Source organism: Lynx canadensis, chromosome F2 (genome assembly GCF_007474595.2).
Source record: "Lynx canadensis isolate LIC74 chromosome F2, mLynCan4.pri.v2, whole genome shotgun sequence".
Classification (NCBI taxonomy): domain Eukaryota; kingdom Metazoa; phylum Chordata; class Mammalia; order Carnivora; family Felidae; genus Lynx; species Lynx canadensis.
The window spans coordinates 37068715-37094553 of record NC_044320.2 but is presented as its reverse complement, the minus strand read 5'-3'; the positions used below and the strand labels follow the sequence as shown (position 1 = coordinate 37094553).

The 25839-nt window shown below is 39.5% G+C and overlaps 1 protein-coding gene and 1 pseudogene across 1 annotated transcript in view; both read left to right on the top strand.

Moving 5' to 3' along the window:
• The window catches only part of SPAG1 (sperm associated antigen 1), a 69837-nt gene that overhangs the window by 20733 nt on the left and 23265 nt on the right, over window positions 1-25839 (top strand). Inside the window, exons 8-12 of the mRNA XM_030303864.1 lie at window positions 2765-2895; window positions 6130-6236; window positions 10721-10880; window positions 22021-22398; window positions 22722-22821. Coding sequence (XP_030159724.1) covers window positions 2765-2895; window positions 6130-6236; window positions 10721-10880; window positions 22021-22398; window positions 22722-22821 — 876 coding nt within the window. The remainder of the gene's footprint in view (window positions 1-2764; window positions 2896-6129; window positions 6237-10720; window positions 10881-22020; window positions 22399-22721; window positions 22822-25839) is intronic.
• On the top strand, window positions 8776-10038 carry LOC115506005 (annotated as a pseudogene).

Here is a 25839-nt window from a genome sequence, read left to right as displayed (position 1 = left end):
CCATCAGCCCAGAGCCTGACGCGGGGCTCGAACTCGCAGAGCGCGAGATCGTGACCTGGCTGAAGTCGCACGCTTAACCGACTGCGCCACCCAGGCGCCCCAGACAAGGTTAAATCTTTACCCTACTCCACTCCTCCCCACCCTTGACCCCCAATTTATACGCTCTTGTAGCAGTCTTGCCTCTCCTTTTTTTTTTTAATTTTTTTTTTTTGACGTTTATTTGTTTTTGAGACAGAGACAGAGCATGAACAGGGGAGGGTCAGAGAGAGAGGGAGACACAGAATCTGAAACAGGCTCCAGGCTCTGAGCAGTCATCACAGAGCCCGACGCGGGGCTCGAACTCATGGACCGTGAGATCATGACCTGACCCGAAGTCGGACGCTTAACCGACCAAGCCACCCAGGCGCCCCCAGTCTTGCCTCTCCTTTGTGGTACTTATTGGAGGTATAATTTAAGTTCGTGTGATTTGATAGTAAGTAGACTGTAAGCTCTGTCAGAGCATAGTGCCCTTGTCAGTTTTTTTATACCTTTGTATCCCCAGTGTCCAACAAAGTTCTTGGTTCATAGTAGATGTTCAATAAATACTTATATGAGCTTTTGAAGCTCTTATAGTCCATGAAAAGTAGACTAATTTCCTAAAACATTGTTACAAACTAATTGTGCTTATAGAATCCCTTACACCATCTTAGAAATAAACTCTCTACAAACTTTTATCCACCTTTGAAAAGAAGATTTTCTTTTTCAATGTTGTGTCTCTAAAGCATTTTATCTCCTCTGATTAGGTGGACATACAAGGTATGTTCTTTTATTCAGTATAGTCTTCCCCTTTCAGATAGATGGACATCAATACTGATGTTGTTCTCTTTTTGTAGATTTCCACCAGTGGAGTATCTTAGTCTATTATAGGGAACAAAATTTTTCTTGTCTTCTTTTAAGAAATCATAGAGGGAGGGGCACCTGGGTGGCTCAGTCAGTTAAGCGTCCAACTTCAGCTCCGGTCATGATCTCACAGCCCGTGAGTTTAAGCCCCGCGTTGGGCCTTGTGCTGACAGCTCGGAGCCTGGAGCCTGCTTCAGATTCTGTGTCTCCCTCTCTCTCTCGGCTCCTCCCCTTTGTACTCTGTCTCTCTGTCTCTCTCAAAAATAAACATTAAGAAAAAAAATTAAAAAAAAAAAGAAATCAAAGAGGGAAAAAGTAAAGCGGCATGGCATAATGGCTAAAGGAACTCAGACTGCCACTTTCTGACATCGGGCAGATTCCTCACCTCTCTTGCCTCAGTTTTCTCAGTGTGATGACGCTGGTGTAGTGCCTACTTTGGAGCAGCTGTGAGGACTAAATAAAGCAAATACTGAAAGGCAGGATAACACGGTGGTAACAATAGCAGGTGCTGGAGTAGACTGGGTTTGAGTCCTGATTCTCATTTACTAACTTGTGGCCTTGGGCATGTTACTTAGCCTTTCTGTTACATCTTTTTTTTCATCCGTAAAGTAGGAAGAGCAGTAATATGTCTTTGTGGACTGTAGTGAGAATTAAAGGAGCTTAGTGTTGAGTGCCTGGCACGTGGGAAGTGCTCAGTGTCAGGTACTTGTATTAGTTATTCTTACTTGTATTTTCTGTGTTTGGTCTCTACTCAACCATGTCATTGCTTTATAATTATCTTTAATGATCTTAGTAAATTGCTACTTTTTCTGGCTCTTCCATTTTCATCTTCTATTCTTCTGGATTTAGAAAATTCAATGCACCAATACCCTTGTCTTTCCTATACTTCGGAATACATTATTTCACAGCATTCCAAATCAACTTTTTAAACAGCAACCAAGTAGGTTTTAAGCTCCTTCTCTCATCAGTTATTTTGCATTCATACTCTTAACACAACAAAATGTGCTCGTAAAGTCTGTATTCCTCAGTTACTACTACTCTCCTGTTTTTCTTCAATTAAACTTCTCGGATTAAATTATGAGCATTGCCTTAGAGTTAAATCTTTTAGATTATAAGCTAAACTCCTTTTTTTAGATTATAAACTAAACTCACCATAATAGCTTAATAAAGGGTATTAGTTGTGATTGATTGCTCCATTTTTTTTGTACTAGGAAATTGTCTCTAAGGGGTCAAAACATGTATTTGAGGTTAACTAAACTGGTTTTTTAGGAGATCTATGGGCGTTTAGGTTACCATGTCACTTGTAAAGCCAGAGCCAACCTTAAACTGCTTAACTGGATATTTAAGCATCTGTGTAAATAGTGATTCAGTATGTTTACAGAGCTGTATTTTATTGCTTTTGATCCTGCAGGCTGTTTTAGCTTGCTAGGACTGCCATAACAAAGTGCCACAGGCTGAGGGACTCAAACAGAAATGTATTTTCTCACCATCCTGGAGGCTACAAATCTGATCCAAGTATCAGGAGGGCTGGCGTCTTCTGGGCCCCTGTTCTGGCTTGTAGGTGACTGTCTTCTCTCTGTGTCTTCAAGTGGTCTTTCCTCGGCATGTGTCTGTGTTCTAATCTCTTCTTATAGGGACACCAGTGATATTGGATGAAGGTATACCATCATGACCTCATTTTGACTTCATCATGTCTGTAAAGACAATGTCCAAATATAGTTATGTTCTGAGCTACTGGGGATGAGGACTTCAGCATGAGTTTTGGGGACACAGTTCTACCCATAACATGGGCTATGATTGCTCTCTTTACAATTTTACCTGAGTTTCTCTATCTTCATATGTTTTCCTCTGGTCAACTTGTTGCCAATAAGTGTCTCTCTTGTAGGAGTATATCAGTGCTTCCCAATGTAGTGGCCTATAACAATCGCGCTCAGGCAGAACTCAAGCTACAGAACTGGAACAGTGCTTTTCAGGATTGTGAAAAGGTGTTGGAGTTAGAACCTGGAAACTTAAAAGGTAAAAACTATTCATGGAATGCTTTAAATTTACATCAGGATTTGTTAGACCATTTGTACACACTGTAATTATACTAAGAATATTTCAAATACTCTCTAATTTCTATATGTGAATCATCATCTTCATAAAGTGACTTTTAACTTCAAGTTTAACTTAGAATTTGAATTCCTGGTTATTTGTATTGAAGTAGTTAATAATGCCAGGGGTGTGAGTTTGGTAGGAGCAGAGAGAGAGGGAGGGAGACACAGAATCTGAATCAGGCTCCAGGCTCTGAGCTCAAACTCACAAACCATGAGATCATGACCTGAGCCGAAGTGGGATGCTTAACCAAGTGAGCTACCCAGGCTCCCCTATCTTTTTTTTAAATCTTCTGTTTAATGTTTATTTGTTTTGAGAGAGAGAGAGAGAGAGAGAAAATGAATGAGCGGGGGAGGGGCAGTGAGAGAGGGGGACAGAGGATCTGAAGCGGGCTCTGTGCTGACAGCAGAGAGCCTAATGTGGGGCTTGAACTCACGAACCATGAGATCATGACCTGAGCGGAAGTCAGATGCTTAACTGACTAAGCCACCCAGGTGTCCCAATATTTGCCTTCTTGTTACTTACTTATCAAACTATCTTTTTATCCAAAAAATATCTAAGTGTAATTTAATACAGATTTTCTAACATTTATTAATATAATAAGCCCACACCAGAGCTCTAGAACCTTCTACCAGTGGCTTTGTGGGCATTTCCACTTATATGTCCATAGACATTTTAAATGTGTCCAAAACCAACTATATGTTTTCACCAACACCAGCACTCTGTTCTGATTTCCTGTCTCTGTGACTGCACAACTTTGCCATGGTCTAAGTCCAAGGTATACAAGTCAGACTTTGCTTTCCTTTTCTGTTATCAAGAAGCAATCACTCCACAAGGGAGTAGCATAATTTACAATAGACTCTATTTCTTTAAAAAAATGTTTTTTAATGTTTATTTTATTTTTGAGAGAGAGAGAGAGACAGAGTGGGAGCAGGGGAGGGGCTGAGAGAGAGGGAGACACAGAATCTGAAGCAGGCTCCAGGCTGTGAGCTGTCAGCACAGTGCCCAATGCGGGGGTCAAACTCATGAACCATGAGATCATGACTTGAGCCAAGTCAGATGTTTAACTGACTGAGCCACCCAGGCACCCGGACTCTATTTCTTTAAGTGTTTATGTATTTGAGTAAATATAAACACTTAATTTTTTTCACATGGAATGTAACCTTTTGTGACTGTGAACATGGGTGTGCAGAAACCATGGGCATGCTGAGGGGAGATCCTGGATCCTGGGAGATCAGCCCTGACTGTCATTACCATGGATTGCCCTCCTTTCACAAGTAAAGTCCTCTTGTGCCTATATTTTGTTTCTGTCACAGAGTATGGGTGGACTCCCAATTTTAGGAGATGGCAGAAAGGGCTTTGCGATCTCCTGATGAGCCCACACCAACACCATGTCAGGCCCTATGCCAGGCACTTGAAATGTATTATTTCTGCTAATTTCACAGTAGCTTAGTAGGGGTTCAGATACTATTAGTAGTATACTCATTTTACAGAAGAGGAAACTGAAGCATAGAAAGATTAAGCAACTCACCCACGATCAAACAGCTAGCAAATGGCGCAGAGACAGGACTCAACACTGGACAACGGACTCCAGAGTCCACATTCAGACACTAATTTCTGTCACCAGAATGGCTTTATGTTTTCATTCTTCCTTGTTTGAGTAATTTCAAAAGCACCAGAATCTTCACTATTTAAAAAACATATTAAAATGGGGCGCCTGGGTGGCTCAGTCGGCTGAGCATCTGACTTCAGCTCAGGTCATGATCTTGCAGTTCGTGAGTTCAAGCCCCGCATCAGGTGGGCTCTGTGCTGACAGCTCAGAGCCTGGAGCCCACTTCAGATTCTGTGTCTCCCTCTCTCTGCCCCTTCCCCACTCATTCTCTGTCTCTCTCTGTCTCTCAAAAATGAATAAATGTTAAAAAAAACTTTTTTTTTAAACAAACTAAAGCCAAATCTAGTAATGAGTATGGCTATAAAACATTGTCTTATGTTTGCTTAAGTGAATAAATAGCTTCCTCTTCAAAGCTTTATTTTTTACTCCAAATATAATTGTTCTAAATGCAATGTGGTATTTGGATTCATCCTTTGACAGAAAAAGGCATCAGTAGAAAAATTAGTGAAATCCAAATAAAACCTGCAGTTTAGTTAGTAGTATTATACCAATGTTAATTTCTAGTTTTGTCAAATATTCCATAGTTATGTAAGCTGTTAGCATTAGGGGAAGCTGGGAGAAGGTATATGAGAACTTTTTGTATTGCCTTTGCAACTTTTCCATAAATCTAAAATTATTTCAGAAATAAAAGTTAAAAAAATAATAATTGTTATATCATGCCTATTTCTTTGTAGACATTGCCTTCTGCATAGTCATAGTACTTTTAGTGCAACAGTTTTCATTAAATTTATGTGAAAATGATTTATCCTTTAGATTTTCATGGCTCATTCTTTTTTTTTTTAATATTATTTATTGTCAGGTTAGCTAACATACAGTGTATACAGTGTGCTCTTGGCTTCGGGAGTAGATTCCCATGATTCATCGCTTACATACAACACGCAGTGCTCATCCCAAGTACCCTCCTTAATGCCTATCACCCATTTTCCCCTCTCTCCTGCCCCTACCTCATCAACCCTCAGTTTGTTCTCTGTATTTAAGAGTCTCTTATGGTTTGATTCATGGCTCATTCTAAGACTAGAAGCAAATCGGTCAAATTTACATTTTAAAATAGCATATTAAAATATATCAGATATAAAATTCTCACTTTTCAAAATTTCTGAGCCTGATTCTTCTCAAAATAATAACTATACAAAGTTCTCTCATTATACCTGGATAATGATGGGGCTATAAAGGCATTCATTATCAGTTTTAAATAGTTACCAAATTAGGGGCACCTGAGTGACTGTTGGGTAAGTGGCCGACGTCAACTCAGGTTATGATCTTGTGGTTTGTGAGTTTGAGCCCCGCGTCCGGCTCTGTGCTGACAGCTTAGAGCTGGGAGCCTGCTTCAGATCCTGTGTCTCTCTCTCTCTCTGCCCCTCCTCTGCTAGGTCTCTTTCTCTCTCTCTCAAAAACAAATAAACATTAAAAAAAGAAAAGAAAAATATGTTCTAACCATGCTAGTGTACATTAAAAGATTTAACTTTTTCTCGGTAAATTTTCAGCTCTTCTGCGCCGTGCCACTACATATAAACATCAAAACAAGCTCCAGGAAGCTATAGAAGATTTGAATAAAGTACTGAATGTTGAACCTGATAATGAGTTGGCCAAAGTAAGTACAGAAAGTGATTCCTCACCTAATTCTATTATTTCTGTATTTATGTTAAAATGATATCAGTCTTGCTGGATGAATGATGTTGAGAATTAGGTCACAGCTTTAAAAACTAGGTGTATCCCAAACACCCTAAAGTGTTAATATCTATTTGAAGTGGAAGAAAGCAGACTTTTAAATTGTCCAAAACTATAAGCCTACTTCTGAAGGATATTTATTTATTGATTTAGATATATATATGTATAAGGTGTACATGTGTTGATTAGATACATTTATGTATTGCAATATGATCACCACCTTAGCTTTAGCTAAGACCTCTGTCATATCACATAATTATTTCTCTTTTGTGGTAAGAACAATTAAGATCTAATCTCTTAGCAGCTTTGAAGTTTAGGATACAGTATTGCTGACTATAATCTCTATACTATGCATTAGCTCTCCAGAACTTATTTATCTACTAATTGCAAGTTTGTACCCTTAAACAACATCTCCCCAGTGTCCTTACCCCACCAGCCCCTCATTATAACCATTTTACTTTCTGTTTTTATGAATTTGGCTTTTGTAGATTTCACATATAAGTGATATCATACAATGGGGATATTTAATTTTTCTCTTTCCTGCAGTGTTGTAAGCAATGCTTTTCTCTGAGCCAATCTCAATTTATCATGCAGAGTGGTATGGAAGTTTCCTAGGTAGGATTAGGCACGCGCTCTATGGCCATAGAAGAGTGCATGGTAAGCATAGCACCACTGACAGTGTTTGCTGCCTGACTGAGCAGACTGATTCATATATGCACTCTGGGCTTTGTTTTGAGGCCTAAAGAGTAGAGGTAAGTGTTGAGAACAGTGAGGGGTCTGAGATTTTACCCTTCTTGCAAATTAACAAGGGAGCCTAGCAGAAGAAGCAAGACTTCTGGGTTAGACACAAAGTATTGTGTTATTCACACTATAGCAAACTGATGAGCTTCAAGTTCACGTCAGTTGCCCTGGCCCCCAAGTGCCCCAGGGAGGTGCAGAGTGGCCCAGATAGATGCTGCACACTCAGCAAGTTTATATCACAGCCAAGGAATCCCAAATTTAGGAATCCCCCATCTTTTATAGTGGAATACAAGCAAACCTATCCAAAATTCTGTTCCAGAAGGAAATATCTTTATTATACTGGAGAGCAAATATACCTCTCTCTTTTCTGAAGGGAAATACTCTCTGTTTTCCAAGGCTGTTCTCAGTACAAACATCCTCAAAAAGATAGTCCAGAACAAATGTCATTTATTGCCTCTGCTCACAACAGATTTAGAAATATGAGAAACCCATGGAGAAACTTTCAGCAGTAAGTTGTCGCTGTTTCCACATGCACCTTTTGGGTTATCTGTCTCACTCTCTCAGTAGCAGTTAATGTCCCTGGTGGATTTATCAAGTCAGCATTTCCATGGATTAGGTTTAGGGCCCAGCTGAAAAAAATACGTCTTTTTCCCATAGTATTTCCATTTCATGGTGGTATATTTATTGAAAAGTTTGTATGACAATATTCTTAAAATTTTTTTCTTGTTTATTTATTTTGAGAGAGAGAAGGAAGGTGCATGTGAGTGGGAAAAGCAGAGAGAGAGAGGAAGAAAGAATCCTAAGCAGGCTCCATACTGTCAGCACAGAGCCCAACACGGGGTTCAATCCCACGAACTGTGAGATCACGACCTGAGCTGAAATCAAGAGTCAGACACTCAACCGAGCCACCCAGATGTCCCTCTCTAAAAAAAATTTTTAAACAAGCAGAACCACCTTTAATGTCACTACCCAATATAATTTCATATTAACATATTAACTTTCAAGACTTAACCATTTATATTTTAACTATATGCAAAGATTAACTCAAAATGGATCATATACCTCAGTGTAAAACCTAGAATATAAGAGTTCTGGAAGGAAACATAGGATAAAATTCATAAAAGAAAAAGTTGGTAAATTGGACTTCATTAAAATTTAAAACTTTTGCTCTCTGAAAGACATCATCAGAAGAAAAAACAGGACAAACCACAGACTAAGGAAAAAAAATATTTTCAAATTGTATATCCAACAAAGGACTTGCATCACGAATATACACATGGTCCCCAACGTACAATGTTTTGACTTACAATTTTTTGATTTCCTAATGGTGCCAAAGTGATATGTATTCAGTACAAACTGTACTTTGAATTTTGAATTTTGAATTTTGATTTTTTTCCGAGCTAGCGATACGCTGGGCAGGGGCAGTGAGTGGCAGCTTCCAGTCAGCCATGTGGTCACATAGGGAAAGCGAGACACAACTGTTCTGTGCCCATACAGCCACTGTGTTTCTCACTTTCAGTATTCAGTAAATTACATGAGGTATTCATCACTTTATTATAAAATAGGCTTTGTGTTGGAGGATTTTGCCCAACCATAGGGTAATATCAGTGTTCTAAGCACGTTTAAGTTGCGCTAGGCTAATAAGCTACAATGTTTGGTAAGTTAGGTGTATTAAATGCATTTTCAATTTACGATGGGCTTATTAGGACATAACCCCATTATAAGTTGAGGAAGAACTGTAAAGTTCTCAAAACTCAATAACAAAGAAGCAAACAAGCAAATAATGCAGAATGATGTCTTTAATAAAGAGAAAAACAGGCAGTTATCATTAAATCCTCAAACTGAGAAGACTGAATTTAAACACGATGAGAAAACTGACCCTGGCACTGTCTTTGTGACGAATAAAAACATTTCAACTCCTTATAGTTGTGCTATCCATTTGAGTGAATGATCCTGCAGGAAGTCAATTCTGGGTCTTGTGGATGGACAACCTGGGGACATGTTTAAACCTTTGACCACATCCCAGGAAATTGAATTCCTTACTTTCAAAGATCATGGTCCAGTAGAAATGAATAAGGCTTATTAGCATTCTTGTGCCATGATGATGAGCATTCAAAGATGAATGTGTGGTCAGTTTGGTCAGAGCTCCAGAGGTTTCTGTAATCTCTGGAGCCTTCTGCTATGATGCAGTTCTGGATAAGAGACGTGATAAGTGAATGCCAACAAAAGAGAACCTGTGTTCCTTCACAGAAGATGCTCGTGTTTTAATTTATAAACATCTTCCATTTGAAACTCTGGAAGTGGAAACAAAAATGACATTAGAGATATTTCAAGACAGCAAGTATAAAATGGATTTCATAGAAGAGCAGTCATCTCAGAACCCTGAGAGAATAGTGAAGCTACACAGATTGGTCACTTCATTGATGTGAGTGAGGGTCCTTTTAGTCCAAGAACAAGTATTTGTTTCCATTAGGAAGTGTCAGCAGTTCACAATCTTCAAACCACCCAGTTGAGTCTTGTATGAAGAATCCAGGGTCTGTCTTTACCTATACACTTAAGAGCACATGTTACAATATGGGATAAGCCATTGGAAAGATCTTGGAAAATGCTAACTGAAGCTCAAACTAAACCTACAGAGGAAAATGTACCGACCTAGCAACTTCCTAAAATGTAAATATGAATGGTAAATTAAAATAAATATTTTCCTGTGAAAAAAATAAACTTAAAATCATACACCTACCGTACGATCTAACCATTCCACTCCTGTGTATTTACCCAAGAAAAATGCAAGCATATGTCAATACAAAGATTTATGCACAGATGTTCATAATGGCTTTTTTATTGCCAAAAATTAATAACAGCCTAAACATATTTCAATAGGTGAATGGATAAATTGTTATATCCATACCATAGACTACTACTCACAATAAAAAGGAATGAACTGATAGAGATATACAACAGTGTGGGTGAATTTCAAAATAATTATGCTGAGTAAAAAAGTACATATAGTATGATTCTATTTATATAAAATCCTAGAAAATATAAACTAACCTATCATGACAAAAAGAACAGCTGATACAGGGGAGGGCCAAAAAGGAGATAGTTGAAAGAAACAGGAAGAAACTTGGGAATGATGGATATATTTATTATGGTCAAAAGCTATCAACATGTGCATTTGAAGTATACAAGTTTGTCAGCTATACCTCTGTAAGCTGTTAAAAATTGGGGGAAGGGAGGGAAGAAAAATATTTTGATATATGTGTATTTTTCATTCTAATTGGCATAAAACATGTAGAACTTTTAACATTACTTCAAAAAAAATGAGTCATGATTTTGTTTGTATAAAACTGTGTCTCACTGTGTATACATACATGTAAAAATATATGTAGAAATGTCAGAATGTCAGTGTTATCAGAGTGGTAGGATTTTAGGTGGTTTCTTTCTTTTTCATGCTCATTATGCTTTAAGTTTTTAACCATGGACATGTATGATTATAATCAGACAAACCAATGAAGTTGTTTGAAAAAGGAAAGAAAGGTCACCATAAAAAGTGTTATCTTAGATATCTTTATTCACTTTTTAATATCTTCATATTCCTACTTGACAGGATGGTTATGTTTTTAATTAAAGGAAGAAATTTTCTTTAACATGGTGGTTATGTTGCAGAAGACCTTGTTGGAGGTTGAAAGAGATCTGAAAAATTCTAAACCTGCACCTAAGACTGAAACCAAAGGGAAGAGAATGGTAATCCAGGAAGTAGAAAACTCAGAGGATGAAGGTGGAAAGGACAGCAGAAGAAAACATGAAGACAACAGCGGAGATAAGAGTAAAACATCTTTTCTCTTTTGGTTATGCAAAAACCTCCCTTTTTATATGATGAACTGGCTCAAATTTTCTCTTTCTATCAAAATTCTTAGTCTACCAAACTCTAGCTTTACCTTATAAATTCACAAGCAAGTTTTTTCTTTATGTTTTTCCTAATATAATCTTCCAAACCCATTTTTCTTCTTAACCTGGTACACTTCTCTGGTGTTCAATTCCTGATTATCATGGTAAACTGATAATACCAGTAATATTATCATATTATCCATGTACCAGCCATTTGCAAGTTAACCTTAACCTTTACCTTTCTCCTAGATGATTGTTCCGTATATATCTACTTGGTTGTAAACAAAATATGTTGCCTTCACAGGAGTATAGGACAAAGACGAATGCATTGTTGGGAAATTGCTACATGTGCCTCTCAAAAAAATTTTTTATATATGCAAAAGAAATAGGCATAATTTCACCTCTGGTATAACTTTTTTTTTTTTTTTTAATTTTTTTTTTTTAACATTTATTTTTGAGACAGAGAGAGACAGAGCATGAATGGGGGAGGGTCAGAGAGAGGGAGACACAGAATCCGAAACAGGCTCCAGGCTCTGAGCTGTCAGCACAGAGCCTGACGCGGGGCTCGAACTCACAGACCGCGAGATCATGACCTGAGCCGAAGTCGGACGCTTAACCGACTGAGCCACCCAGGCGCCCCTGGTATAACTTTTTTAAAAGAATCTACACTAGGTAAACTTTTATCTTCATAATACAAAATAATGATAGTTACATCAGCTTTAAGGGGGAAGATCCACCTACTCCCTTGTGGGGGGTAGGGGGGTGGGTGGGCGACTCTACCCCCTTCTGAGAGTAGCCTCCCACCCCCCACCCCAGCATTCAAAGGGAAAGCAACAGTTTTGAAAATCATTCATGGACAGAACTCAACTTGGCAAGTAACTGACAGAATATTTTAATTTTGAAAGAGAAATATAAAATGTTCATTCAACTTAAAAAAGTAAAGAGGTAAACATTGTTATTTTTTCAGTGACAGAAATATAACGTAAGATATATAGCTCAAGACAATATATGATCAGTGAAGACAGGGTAAAGACAAAGGGACCGAAAAAAAAAGGAGGAAGAGAAAAAAGGAAACAGACTAAGAGCACCAGGGAGATAGGAAAAGAAGAGAGGGCATCAAAAGGATTTAAAAAAAAAGAAAAAAAAAGGAGACATTAAATAGTTTTTCAAGGATTGAGACTCACCTTTCAGCCACTTTAAATAAATTCTGGCAGCAAATATTGTTCTACAGGTTTATATTCATCTAAAGGTGTCAAGCCAAGTGTCTTAAAATTAAAGGAGATCATTTAAAATCTTACGTGGGGGGCCCCTGGGTGGCTTGGTCGATTAAGTCCCCAACTCTTGATTTCGGCTCAGGTCATGATCTCATGGTTCATGGTTTCGAGCCCTGTGTGGGGCTCTGGGCTTGCGGTGCAGCACCTGCTTGGGATTCTCTCTCTCCTTTTCTTTCTGCCCCTCCCCGTCTCATGCTCATTCGCACTCTCTCTCAAAAATAAATAAATATTTAAAAACTCTTTTAAAAAATTTACATATAGTGAAAATGGAGTTTTTTGGTATGCAGTTCCAACATGTATATAATTTCATGTGACAGCCACCACCATCAGGATACAGAACAATTCCATCACACCAAAGACTCCTTGCTCTCCTTTTAGCCAAATTCTCCCCTCACCTCAAACCTTGGTAACCGATGATCTGTCATAATTTCTTCAAAAGTTTTTTTGGGGGGACAATACTATTTCTCCTTTCCCACAGGGACTGTTATGCCACAATTGTTAGACCACTTACTATTGTCCCACAAGGCCTTGAGGCTTTTTTCTTTTTTTTTTTTTCTTACGATTGAAAAGTTTCTATTGATCTATATTCAAGTTCACTGATTTTTTTCTTCTTTGATCCCAAATCTACTGTTGCTCCCATTCAGTGAATTTTAAATTTTGGTTATTGTGGTTTTCCACTCTAAAATTTCCATTTCTTAAAAATCTTACATTTCTCTGCAAAGTTTTTAAGTCTTTCTGTCCATTTTGGGAGAGTTTGGCTTTATTTCTTGGACATGGTTATAATAGTCACTAAAAGTCTTTGAGTATTAACATCTGTGTTATCTGGGGTTTGGCATTACTTAATTGTCTTTTCCCCTTGCCAAATGTTAATATTTTCTCTCTTCCTCATTTGTTAAGTAATTGTGTACTGTATACTAGCAATTTTAAATATTATGTGGTTTTCAGTCTTGTTTAAATCTTACGGAGAATTTTTTTAAAGCAGTTAATCTGATTAGGTTAGGGTAACAGTTTTCCTACCCAACTTCTGTGGAATATGGGTTTTTTTTTAAGTTCATGTATTTATTTTGAGAGAGACAGAGACAGCACAGTGGGGGAAGGGCTGGGGGGGTGGGGTGGGGAGAGAGAATCCCAAGCAGGCTCTGTGTTACCAATGCAGAGCCCGATGTGGGGCTTGAACTCACAAAACTGTGAGATCGTGACCTGAGTCAAAACCAAGAGTCAGACACTTAACCAACTGAGCCACCCAGGCATTCCTGTGGAATATGGTTCTAATGTCAGTTTAGTTTCAAGACCTTTGCAATGCTATTTGGATCTGTCCCACCTGTACACAACTCTGTGACTAGCTGGGGTCTGGGCAGTGGTCTTCCCCTGTGATTCCGGTCTCAAAATTTTCAGAATGACGTTTAGGGTCACATGCATATAGATCACCTGGAGGGTGCGTCCAGTCCATATACAATTCTTTGCAATTGTTTTCTTGAGTTCCCTTCTCTCTGTGATTCTTCTCTACTCTTTCTGGTTTCCAATGGTTTTCCTTCCCATTCCTCTAGCTAGAAAGCCAGACTTTTAATTTCCCCATTCTACTACACACTTCCCATGACTGTGTGCCTCCAGGACTAAGCAGCAACAGGACAGAGAAGAAAAGCAATGGGGAAGAATGCTTGGGACACAGCTTCTCTGACCAGAGATAAGAGTTTAGGTACCTACTTGGCTGCTGCTGCCTCTGCAGCTGCTGCAGGATTGGCTGGGGGCTGGGACTGGATAGAAAGGAAAAAAGAAAAAACCAGGTTTTCCCCAACTCTCTCTCATAGGTGCCAGCTAACTTGTTGCTTTAGATAAACTAAATAGAGGGCTTCTCCTGAAGCTCTTTCTCCCCACACCCAGTGCAGCAGTTCTGGGTTTTAGATGGCCTTTGACCCAGGTTAGGAGATATCAGAGGAAAGAAAAAACAGAAACTCACTGCTGGTTTGGTGGTATTTCAGGTTCTAGTTCCTTTTCCCAACTGGGCTGCTACCATTTACTTTTCGGTGTCCTCGTGTGCCTGCTGCATCAATTCTGTTTCAGATTTTTAGTTATATTCAGTGGGAGAGATGGGTGGAGTGTGTTTACTCCATGTTGACAGGAGCTGCCTTTCTCATTACTAGTTTTTTTTTTTTTTTGAAAGATTAGCACATTTGAAGAACTATGAAAGTGTTTTATATAGATTATTTTATTTAATTCTCAAGAAAGCTATAATGCAAACTTTCATAGATTAGGCAATGGAAGCCTAGACAGTTGTAGTTATTTGCTGCATATGCACTGGCTGTAAGTCACGTGGCTAGGATATGGCCCTAAATCTGTGTGACTCCAAAGTCTATCTCATAAAAGTGGTTACTGGATGCCAACTAAGAAAGTATATGTTCTATACTCTATGAAGTCCAGACTGAACATCACCAGGCTACACTGTCAAAGAAACAGATGTAATTTGGTGTTTATCTCCCTTGTGCTCACTGACTCTTATCAGAGGCTGAACCTATGTTGAGGAACAAGTGAGTTAAAAACCAATGTGATCATTTTTGATTAAAGGAGCATAAGAACTGAGTAGACATTTTTCCAAAGAAGATATTCACATGGCCAGTGGATACAGAAAAGGGTGCTCAACATCAGTCATCAGGAAAATGCAAATCAAAGCCACAATGAGATGTCACCCCAAATGTGTTTGAATTGCTGTCGTCAGAGAGATAAGAAATAACAAATGTGGGCAAGGATGTGGAGAAAAGGGATCACTTGCTGACTGCTGGTGGGAATATAAACTAATGGAGCCACTAGAAAAACAGTATGGAGGTTCCTCAAAAGATTAAGAATAAAACTACCATATGGTCCAGTTATCCTATTTCTGGGTATATGTTCAAAAGAAATGAAATCACTATCTTAAAGAGGTATCTGTACCCTTTTGTTCTTTTCAGCATTATTCCCAATAGCCAAGACATGGAAACAACCTAAGTGTCCTTCAGCAGATAAGTGGATAAAGTAAATGTAAGACACACACTCACACACACTAGAATATTTTTAGGCCACAAAAAGAAAAAAAAAAAAAAAAAAGAAGGAATTCCTGCCATGTGCAAAAACATAGGTGGACCTTTAGGACATTATGCCAAGTGAAATAAGTCAGAGAAAGGCAAATACCGTATGATCTCACTTCTGTGTGGAATGTAAAAAAAAAGCCAAATTTGTAGAAATAGAGAGTAGAACAGTGGTTGCCAGGAGTGGGGGCATGGGGGATGAGTTGGTTAGAGTGAAAACTTCCAGTTGTAAGATGAATAAGTTTTGGGGAGCTAATTTACAGCATGGTGACTATAGTTAAAAATGTGGTATTATATACTTGAAAGTTGCTAAGAAAGTATATTTTAAATGTTCTCACTACAAAAAAAAGTTATGTAAAGTGACGGATGTTTTAAGTAACCTTACTATGGTAATCATTTTGCAATATACGTATATACATATTTATATGTGTATATATGTGTGCATGTATGTGTATATATATAAAATCATCACGTTGTACACTTTAAACTTACACAAGGAATGTTATATGTCAATTATATGTCAATAAAGCTGGGGGAGGGAGAGATACTAAACAGCCCTCCTCACAAATAAACATAAACAGGGAAGGGCTAATCATTAAACAATGAGTAATATTCTATGATTAGTAATCTGAGTTAGGATTGTTACGTAATATCATTTAATAGGTTCATAAGATGTTTCTCTCTGAGTTAGGTGGTTATCCCTAACATTAGAACTACAGAGAAGCAATATTCTCATTCAGATTTCCAAGCAGCTAGAGCTTTAAGGGAACCATATCTGATCTTGTCATTCGTGCCCCTCAATAATTATTTTATAGATAAGTGAATACTTAAAAATATGTGAGATTCCGAAAACAAAAATGTCTTGAGAGGAATGTAAATGTTAAGACCAGTTAGTTCCCTTTTATCAGGAAAGCAAATCCATAGGTGGAATAAATGGCTAGAAGCACAGAGGTAGTCCTTTTAAGATGAAATAAAATCAGTGAGGCTATCTTATGCTCACCTTACCGAGTTCCATTGTTAGAGGTCCTGGAGCCTTGGACAAGACAGGAGAAATCGAAGTCACTTCTAGGAAATAATGTGAAAGCCCAGAGGGATGTTATTAGGATGGAATCCTTGCATGTGTTTCCCCATATCACCACATTCCGAGAAAGAATTCCTAGTCATTATGGGGTATGATGCAGGGAGCCCTGAAGGCCATGGAAAAATGCAGCATTTAGTGTTGTTTAACCTCGGCTGATAATGTTGCTCCCTTGCGAGCACCACTTGCGTTGGCCAGGCCCAGTTCATCCCGACTGAGGTATAACATAACCAGTGGATTTAACTTAATAGCTGACAGTTATTGAGCACCTACTCTGTATCAGGTACTGAGACAAGACAAATGATAGGTTTCCTTCACCTGCCCTTCCAAGGACCAGTATGAAGAAATATCTATATGTCAGGCTGATTAGGTCTGGGGATTTGAGTTTCTGGGCTTTCTTGGGAACTCCCCATCTATTTGTGTTTTCTTTCCCTACTGGAGAGCATTTAGACGTGACCATCATTATACAACTAGCTGTCAGAGGCTTTAGTATTTATTTTGTCTTCTTACAGAGTCTGTGAGAAGCAATCAGAGAAAATTAAGCATCTAGCCCCTCTTTAGTGCTGTTGCTTATTCCCCACTTAAAAATGAAATATAAGAAAATTAAATAGTAACTCACAGAAGAATAAAATACAGTTATTTCTCTTGTCCTGGAGTCAGTGGGATCAAGAAGGTGGAAGGGTAGGGATTTCAAAGAGTTAATAGACAAAATCATGAAAGGTAAATGATGTTGACTGTAAAAGTGAAAAACCTGTATAAGTCAGATGTTATAAAAAAAATTAAAAGACAAATGACAAACTAAGAAAAATGACAAGCAGTTGATAACCTTATAATATGAAGAGCTTTTAAAAAACAATAATCAAATGTTAAAATAGCCCAGTACTGAAATGAACAAAGTGTATGAACAGATAAATCACCAATGGATAAATTAAGTGATCAACAAATTTTGTATTACTAATAAAAAAGGGAAAAGATTCCTTTTCTCTCCCATCAAATTGGCCAACATGGGGGTTTAAAAAAAAAAAAAAAGAAAGAAAGTATCCTCTGACTCATCAAGGGTAAAGTGAAATAAGCATTCCTTTTTTTAAATTGAGATAGGATACATATATCATGAAACTCATCCTTTTCAAGTTCAGTGGATTTTAATATATTCACAAGGTTGTGCAACCATCAACACAGTCTAATTCTGGAACATTTTTTTATCATCACAAAAAGAAATGTCATACCCATTAACAGTCACTTCCATCACCCATCCCCTGACAACCACTATTTTCTGTCTCTGTGGATTTGCCTGTGCTGAATATCTCATATAAATGGAATCATACAATATGTGGTGTTTTATGTCTGGCTCCTTTTACTTAGCATAATAGTTTCAAGGTCCATCCATGTTGCAGCATGTGTCAGTACTTTATTCCTTTTTATGGACAAATATTCTATTGCATGGATAATACTACACTTTATCTGTTGATGTACATTTGGGCTGTTTCCACTTTTTTGTCTATTATGAATAATGTGGCTATGCAAGTTTTGTGTTTATGCATGTGTTTTTAATTTTAATAACTAGGAGTAGAATGCTGGGTTACACGGCAACTCAGTGTTTAGCTTCTCTAGGAACTGCCAGACTATTTTCCAAAGTGGCTATACCATTTTATAGTCCCACCAATATATGAGGATTTTAATTCCTCCACATCCTTGAAACACTTGTTACAGTTTACTTTTTTGATTATAACCATCATAATGGGTGTGAAGTGGTAACTCCTTATGGTTTTGATTTGCATTTTTCTAATGACTTACTATGTTAACCAATCTTACGTGTTTATTATTATTTGTTTAGCTTCTTTGGAGGAATGTTTATCAAGTTCTTTGCCCATTTAAAAATTAGATTGTCTCTTTATAGTTGCATTATAAGTGCACTTTATATAGTCTGGATACTAGACCCTTGCACACAGTTTCTCCCATTCTGTGGGTTGTCTTTTTACTATCTTAATAATACCCTTTTATGCACAAAAGTTGTTAATTTTGATGAAGCTCAATTTATTTTCTCTTTTGTTGCCTGTGCCTTTGATGTCATATATAAAAATCCTTTGCCAAATCCAAGGTCATATAGATTTACCTTTATGTTCTCTTCTAAGAATTTTATGGTTTTAGCTCTTATATTTAGATTACTAACTTATTTTGATTGATTGATGTAGGAAGGGGTCCAACTTAGCTTTTTTTTTCCCCCTCAGCATGTGGAAATGCATTGTCTGAACACCATTTGTCAGATTATTCTTTCCCCATTGAATGGACTTGGACACTCTTGTCAAAAATCAACTGGCCATAGATAAATATGGGTTTGCAGACTCTCAGTTCTATTCTGTTGGTCTAGATGTCTATCCTTATGTCAGTACCACACTGTTTTGATTACTGGAACTTTTAGTAAGTTTTGAAATCAGAAGTGTAAGTCCTTTGATTTTGTTCTTTTTCAAGATTGTTTTGATTATCCTGGACTCCTGTAAATTCCATATGAATTTGAGGATCAGCTTTTCCATTTCTGCAAAAAAGCCTGTAAGAATTTGTTAGGAATTATGCCAGATCTGTAGATAACTTTGGGTACCTTAAAATTAAGTCATCCTATCGGTAATGAAGAGATGCCTTTCCATTTGTTGGTTTTCTTCCAGCAATGATTTGTAGTTTTCAGCGTACAAGTCTTTCACCTCCTTGGTTAAATGTATTCCTAAATTTTATTCGTATGACGCTATTGTAAACGGGACTGTTGTTGTAATTGTCAGATTGTTCATTGCTAGTATATCTTATACCCTGAAATTGCTGAATTTGCTTTTTAGTATGTGTGTGTGTGTGCGCGTGTGTGTGTTATACACACACACATATATATAAACACACACATACAAACACATATGCATAATATAAAATATATATAATAATATATAACAATTATGTCATCTGTTAATAAATGCTTTTACTTTTTCCCTTCCAATATGGATGCTTATTTTATTTTATTTTTTAATTTATTTTATTTTTTTCTTGCCTAATTGATGAGGCTACAATTTCCAGTATAATGTTGAGTAGCTGCAGTGAAAACAGTATCCTTGTCTTGTTCCTGATCTTCAGGGGAAAACTTTTAGGACTCTACCATTGAATATGATGTTGACTGAGTTTTTCATAATTGTACTTTATCAGATTGAGAAATTTCATTTCTGTTCCTAGTTTTCTGAGTGGTTTTCTTTTTTTTTTTTTTTAAGTCATGAGAAGGTGTTGGATTTTGTAAAATGCTTTTTGTTTTTACTTATTTTTATTTTTTTAAGTAGGCTTCACACCCAGCGTGTGGAGCCTAACACAGGGCTTGAACTCATGATCCTGAGATCAAGACCTGAGCTAAGAACAAGAGTCAGATGCTTAACCAACTGAGCTACCCAGGCGCCCCAGGTGTCCCTGTAAAACACTTTCTCAATGTCAGTTGTGGTCATGTGGTTTTTCCCCTTATTCTATTCATGTGTGGTGTGTATATTGATTTTGTACTGTTGAACTACTTCCTGAGAGAAATCCCACTTGGTCATGGTGTATAATCCTTGTATAGGCTGTTGGATTTGGTTTGCTATTTTTGTTGAGGAGTTTTGCATCTACCAACTACCCAAACTATGGAAGGCTACTGAAGTAAGTCCTTGTGGCTTTAGATCTAATGGTTCTCTATAGGCCTTATGTAGTTGACACTGCTGGCCATCCATTCCTTTGATATTTGTTACTGTTGAGTCCTTTCTCCCTGAAATACTCTTTCTTGGTTTCTGAGGCAGTACTCCCTCCTGGGTTTTCCCTCATTTCTATATACTTCTCCATCCCATTGGAGGTTTTTCTTCTGATCATCCTTTAAGTATTAGTATTTTTTAAGAATCCTTCAGAAGATCTGAGTGACCTCATCCATACCCAAACTTCGATGAACCTGTTTATATCAGCAACTCCCAAGCTAATTAGGACTTATCTGAAGAGTCAAGATAAGGCCACTCCTCTGAGCTACTTTTGGAGCCACCTCCTGAACAACTCCTCTGGAATGTTCCACAGTTCAGTACCGCCAGAACTCACAGGTCTTTCATGTTTGGGCCTCTGCTTACCTTTGTAGAGACTAACAAAGCTGTTCAAAGACATTTCAATCTTAAGGAAAGAGGTATGACTTTCAGTTCATTTCCCTGGAATCCCATAATCCAGTTATGCTGATTTCTAGCTCTTTTGCTCCAGGACATTCTTTAGCTTTTTCCGTGTCTTTGTTGCCCCATTTGTAAACTGGGGATGATAATACTTGGTTTGGGGATTAATGATTATGTAAAGATATTGACCCGTATTAAGTTCCAAATAAACTGCAGCTATTTAGTAATAGACAGACTTGAGGGGATAATGTACAAGGTAATAGAAAATAGTACTAAATTGTCTTGTTTCTGCTGACACTGATCTATGCTTTTATCTGGTTTTATGCTGGGAGGGGACTTGAGCAGCAGATACCAGATGACGAACACTGGAGCCTTGCTCTAATAATCTTACTGGGTCCAATCTCAGGATTTATTGCTATAACAAGATCTTTTTATTGTGTTCATAATGAAGCCCGTTTTGGTTATTACGCTTGTATGTGTGTTTTTATACTCAGCGCTTGCCTTAAGGTGAGCATCCCCTGATTTTCATTTAAATATTTGTGGTTTTCTTTTTACTTTCGTTGTTTTTAACGTTTTTTTTTTTTTTTTAAATTTTTTTAACATTTATTTATTTTTGAGACAGAGAGACAGAGCATGAACAGGGGAGGGGCAGAGAGAAAGGAACATACAGAATCTGAAACAGGCTCCAGGCTCTGAGCGGTCAGCACAGAGCCCGATGCGGGGCTCGAACTCACAGACCGTGAGATCATGACCTGAGCCGAAGTCGGACGCTTAACCGACCAAGCCACCCAGGTGCCCCTTTAACGTTTATTTTTGAGAGAGAGAGACTTTGAGCGGGCGCACACACAAGCTCAAGCAGGGGAGGGAGAGAGAAAGAGGATCCAAAGTGGGCTCTGAAATCTTTCAATTAAGATCAAAGGAATTTACGTTTGCATAAGCATTGTAATGGGAAATTTATTGTTTTTAAGGCTCCCTTTAAAAACTTGGTACCTATTTTATATCACTTCTTTGCTAAATTCATTTTTAAATGGTTTAATCACTTGGATTTTATTTCACTTTCGCATTATCTTTTTCTCCTAGTCCTTTAACGTAAGAAAATGGTACTCTGATGTTGGGTGCAATTAATTATTGTATTCAAGGTTTAGTAACTTCATTCGTAAATTGTAAATGGGAGAAGGGTACACATATTTTGTAAGTTGTAGCTCGCCACGTATGCTTTGACATAGGGAATGACTTTGGACAGTGGTTCCGCCTCGAACCCGTCGGCGTTTAACGAGTTAACTACGGGGCGGCTTCCACGCACGGCCGGGAGGACCGGGCCAGGCGGTCAGCCCCGGAGCCGACCTGCCCCTGGAAGTGCCGGGAACCGCGCCTCCACGCCCGCGGGGGCGGTGCCCGCCGGGCCTTTCCCGCGACCCGCCCCCTCGGGCGCTGCGCCGTGCGCCTGCGCAGACACCCCCGCGGCAGCCGCGGTAGGTAGTTTCTCCTGATGATGCAAACGCTCACTTCCCGCATCAACTTCCCACAGAGGGCGCGGAGCCGGCGGGAGCCAGGAGCGCCGCGGAGCCGTGCGCCATGGGCAACATCCAGAAGAAGCTGACCGGCAAGAGCGAGGGTGGCAAGCGGTCGGAGAGGGGCGCGCCGCGGCGGGGTCGGTCGCCAGGGGCCGGCGCGGACAAGCGGGGCCGACCGCGTGCTTCGGCGGCGGCGGCGGCGGAGGACGGCGCCAGCCGGCACTCTGGCGGCGGGCGGGACGCGGGAGACCCCACCGCCGCGCCCCCGTCCCCCGCCGCCCCTCTCGGCCCCGCCGGCCTGAAGAGCCAGGGCAACGAGCTGTTCAGAAGCGGGCAGTTCCCCGAGGCGACCCTCAAGTACTCGGCGGCGATCGCGCAGCTGGAGCCTGCAGGTAGGCGAGCAGCGCCCGCGCCTCCCCTAGGGCTGCGGCTCACGGGACCTGCCGGGCCGCCGCCCGGTGACAGGCGCTCGCGTGCGTGCGTTCCTTCATGCGGAACAGACCCAGGGCGGGGTGGCACCGACCTGGGCAGGCAGCACCGTGGAATGCGTAGTGTGTGCGCGGGCAGGCCACTGCGGGCACGGGCCGCTCCCGGGGCTCCGCATTATGGGCGGCCTGCAGGACTGCAGTGTCCCTGGAGACCTCAGTCGTCTTGTGCTGGTGAACTGTGACTGCGCTAATGGATTTTAACCGTGTTTAATTAAATGTGATTTTAGGAAGTGGAAGCGCAGATGATCTAAGTATCTTATATTCAAATAGAGCAGCGTGTTACCTAAAAGAAGGAAACTGCAGCGGCTGCATTCAAGATTGTACCAGGTAAACTGCCCATTTTCAGGTTTCTCAAGAGAGTTTTACCATTCCAGTGTGATGAATGTAGTATTTAATTGCTTACTAAATTTTTGCATGAGTCTGATTTCTTAAGACACTTTTTTAAGACATGTTAATTGAACTATACATGGAAGTCATAAATTCTTCTCTTTCATAAACTTCTAACTGAAGACAGTTAACAGAAGACTGCAAACTTTTTTCATTTCTACAGCCACCACCTTAATTCACGCTCTTTTCATATCCTAGACTACTGGACAAGCCTTCCATCTAACCTCTCTGCCGCCTCCAATCCACTGTAGTGTCAGAACAACTTTTCCTAAAGCATTATTTTTTGTTTCAAATAGGCATTCAGTGGCTCAGTATGGTGTTCCAGATAATTATAGGCTCCTTTTTTACCACGTTTCCCCCTGAACAAGCTTTCTGCTCTCATTTGGTCCACTGTAATGCCCTCTGCACATCTTTGCTTCTGAAATCCCTGCTCAACTAAGCCCTCCCTCTTCTTTGCCTTCCTGGTCACTTGCATGGCTATAACCCTTGCAGTGTCACTCTCACACCTCTGGGCACTTGTGTCATCCATTGCATTGGATATTGAGCTTTGTGAGGACCAGAACCATATTTTACATACAGCTTTGCATCCTTCAAGCACTGTGGTCACCCATGTTAACAAGTTACATACTGAAATTGGTGAATATATTTACATGAATAAAAAGTACTGTTTTCTTGCACTATCAAGGAATAAACCTGCTTCAGGAGCCCTTTGGAAAGAAGCTACTATTAAGTATCTAGCAAATAAATTGTATGTCCTGGTTTGATGTTCACAGTCCTGGTTTACTCTTGTGTGGTAAAATTATTACTGTCACCCTTTTTCACTCTCAAAAGTCCTAGTTTGAACAATATGTAGATAACCTTCCAAGAAGAAGAACAGTTTAGGGGCGCCTGGGTGGCTCAGTCGGTTAGGCGGCCGACTTTGGCTCAGGTCATGATCTCATGGTTCGTGAGTTCGAGCCCCGCGTCGGGCTCTGTGCTGACAGCTCAGAGCCCGGAGCCTGTTTCAGATTCTGTGTCTCCCTCTCTCTCTCTGACCCTCCCCCACTCATGCTCTGTCTCTCTCTGTCTCAAAAATAAATAAACGTTAAAAAAAAAAAAGAAGATGAACAGTTAATTATTTTTCATTGATAGTATCAGTATATTGATATGTGTAAAAACGTATAATATCTGTGCCTGAATTTTTTAAAAAAAGTGTTGAGGGGCTTGGATTTCTTTTTCCCAATTTTATGTATTTAAAAGTAAATACTATATGTTCACTTGGGCCTGACTGTAGACCCCATCCACTGTTGTGCTAGCTCACACTAATTAATTGTTGTATTTTTAGAATTTTGTGAGCTGGTTGAAGTCAAATTGGTAGCTTGAAATCTACCAATTTGTTTGGAATACTAATACTGTGAAAATTGGAAAATCCCACAAATCTGGGGTTTTCTCCCTAGGAGGAGAACCGGTTGTTAAACATTCACCACTGCACATAACTAACCAACAAGACCATGTGAATTTGTGGAATATCAAGCACATTGTGATTTGCAGCTAAGAACCTTGTAGCTCAAGTGTCTGTTGCTAATACCTTTCAGACTGGTCTTAGGTCTTCCTGCAGTAAGCACGTTCAGGACTTTAATTAAAACTTGAGACCCCTAGGGGTGCCTGGGTGACTCAGTTGGTTAAGTGTCTGACTTTTGGCTCAGGTCATGATCTCATGGTTCGAATATCAAGTCCTGAGTTGGGTTCTGCACTGACAGCACAGAGCCTGCTTGGGCTTCTGTCCCACCCCCCCTCTGCTGCTCCCCAACTGACACTGTGTGTGTGTCTCTGTCTCTCAAAAACTAAACTGTAAAAAAACAAAAACTTGAGACCCCTATAGTTAGGGCCACTGCAAAACAAATGGACTCACTTTATCCTTAAGTGAGATGGTTTAAGGTGGCAGACATAAAATTTGTTGTGTTTCAGTGTCGATCTGGGAGGAAGTCAACGATGGGATTCCAGCCATGGTGTCTAGGGAGGCTAGAATGGAGGTTTGTCTTGAAGAAGAGCAGGAGATGGCCTTCTGGGGAGGGAAGTGGCAGTGGTTTATTTAAGATGTCCTTAGATAAGAGCTGTGTTGTAGGCCAAGGAATCCTGCTCTGCTGGTCAGTGCTGACCTCCGTAGAGGCTGACCTACTTCGATGTTTTCTTGATACCTGGTTTATGAGTCCCAACATAAGGGGTATGAGATGATTTTACTCCAGAGCAGGGAGTCTCAAACTCGTTTTAATGCCAGAGAAACCATGATTGGCTTTTGCGAACATGTTGAAATCAATGTATTTAAATCTGTGTGAACTAGGAATCATTTAGTAGCAGAAATAGGACTGTATTTTCTTTTCATCTCAAGAAGATTGCATACATTTTAATGGAAGCCTATTTAGTTTTTCACTTAATTGTCTGCTCTTTGGAGAGTTGTTTTTTCTGCCATGAACCCTTATTACAAGGCAAGTGGTAGCTGTAGTCAAACATTGAAAAAGAAAAACTCACGGGAGCAAACTTTAAAATAAGGAGCGGAGGGGATCCTATGAATTAGCTTTCATAGATTGACCTATGATCTATACCTTTGTATGCATTTTGGGAAGAAAATGTTTGATTTTATGTGTCTGAATTCCTGGGGCCTGTTCTGAAGCACTTGCTCTAAGGTTTGTCCCGGGGTGTGCTGGGAGAATCACTACTGGGAGTATAAGAGGTATTGGGAGAGCTCAGGGAGCTCTGGGCCCTGCCCGTCTCCTGGCCACAGTATCTCCATGTTTCTTTTAGACTTCCAGGTGAGCCATGAAACAGGGTTATGATGCCTAAGCTGAAGTTTAAAACCATTATCCTAGAAATTACCTTTGTCGTCTGTTCTCAGGATTCTTTATCACCTAAAAAAAAGTCTTCACTTTTCCCATCTGCCAGAGAACTTTTTTGGGTTCTCTAAACTATACCAAAATATCT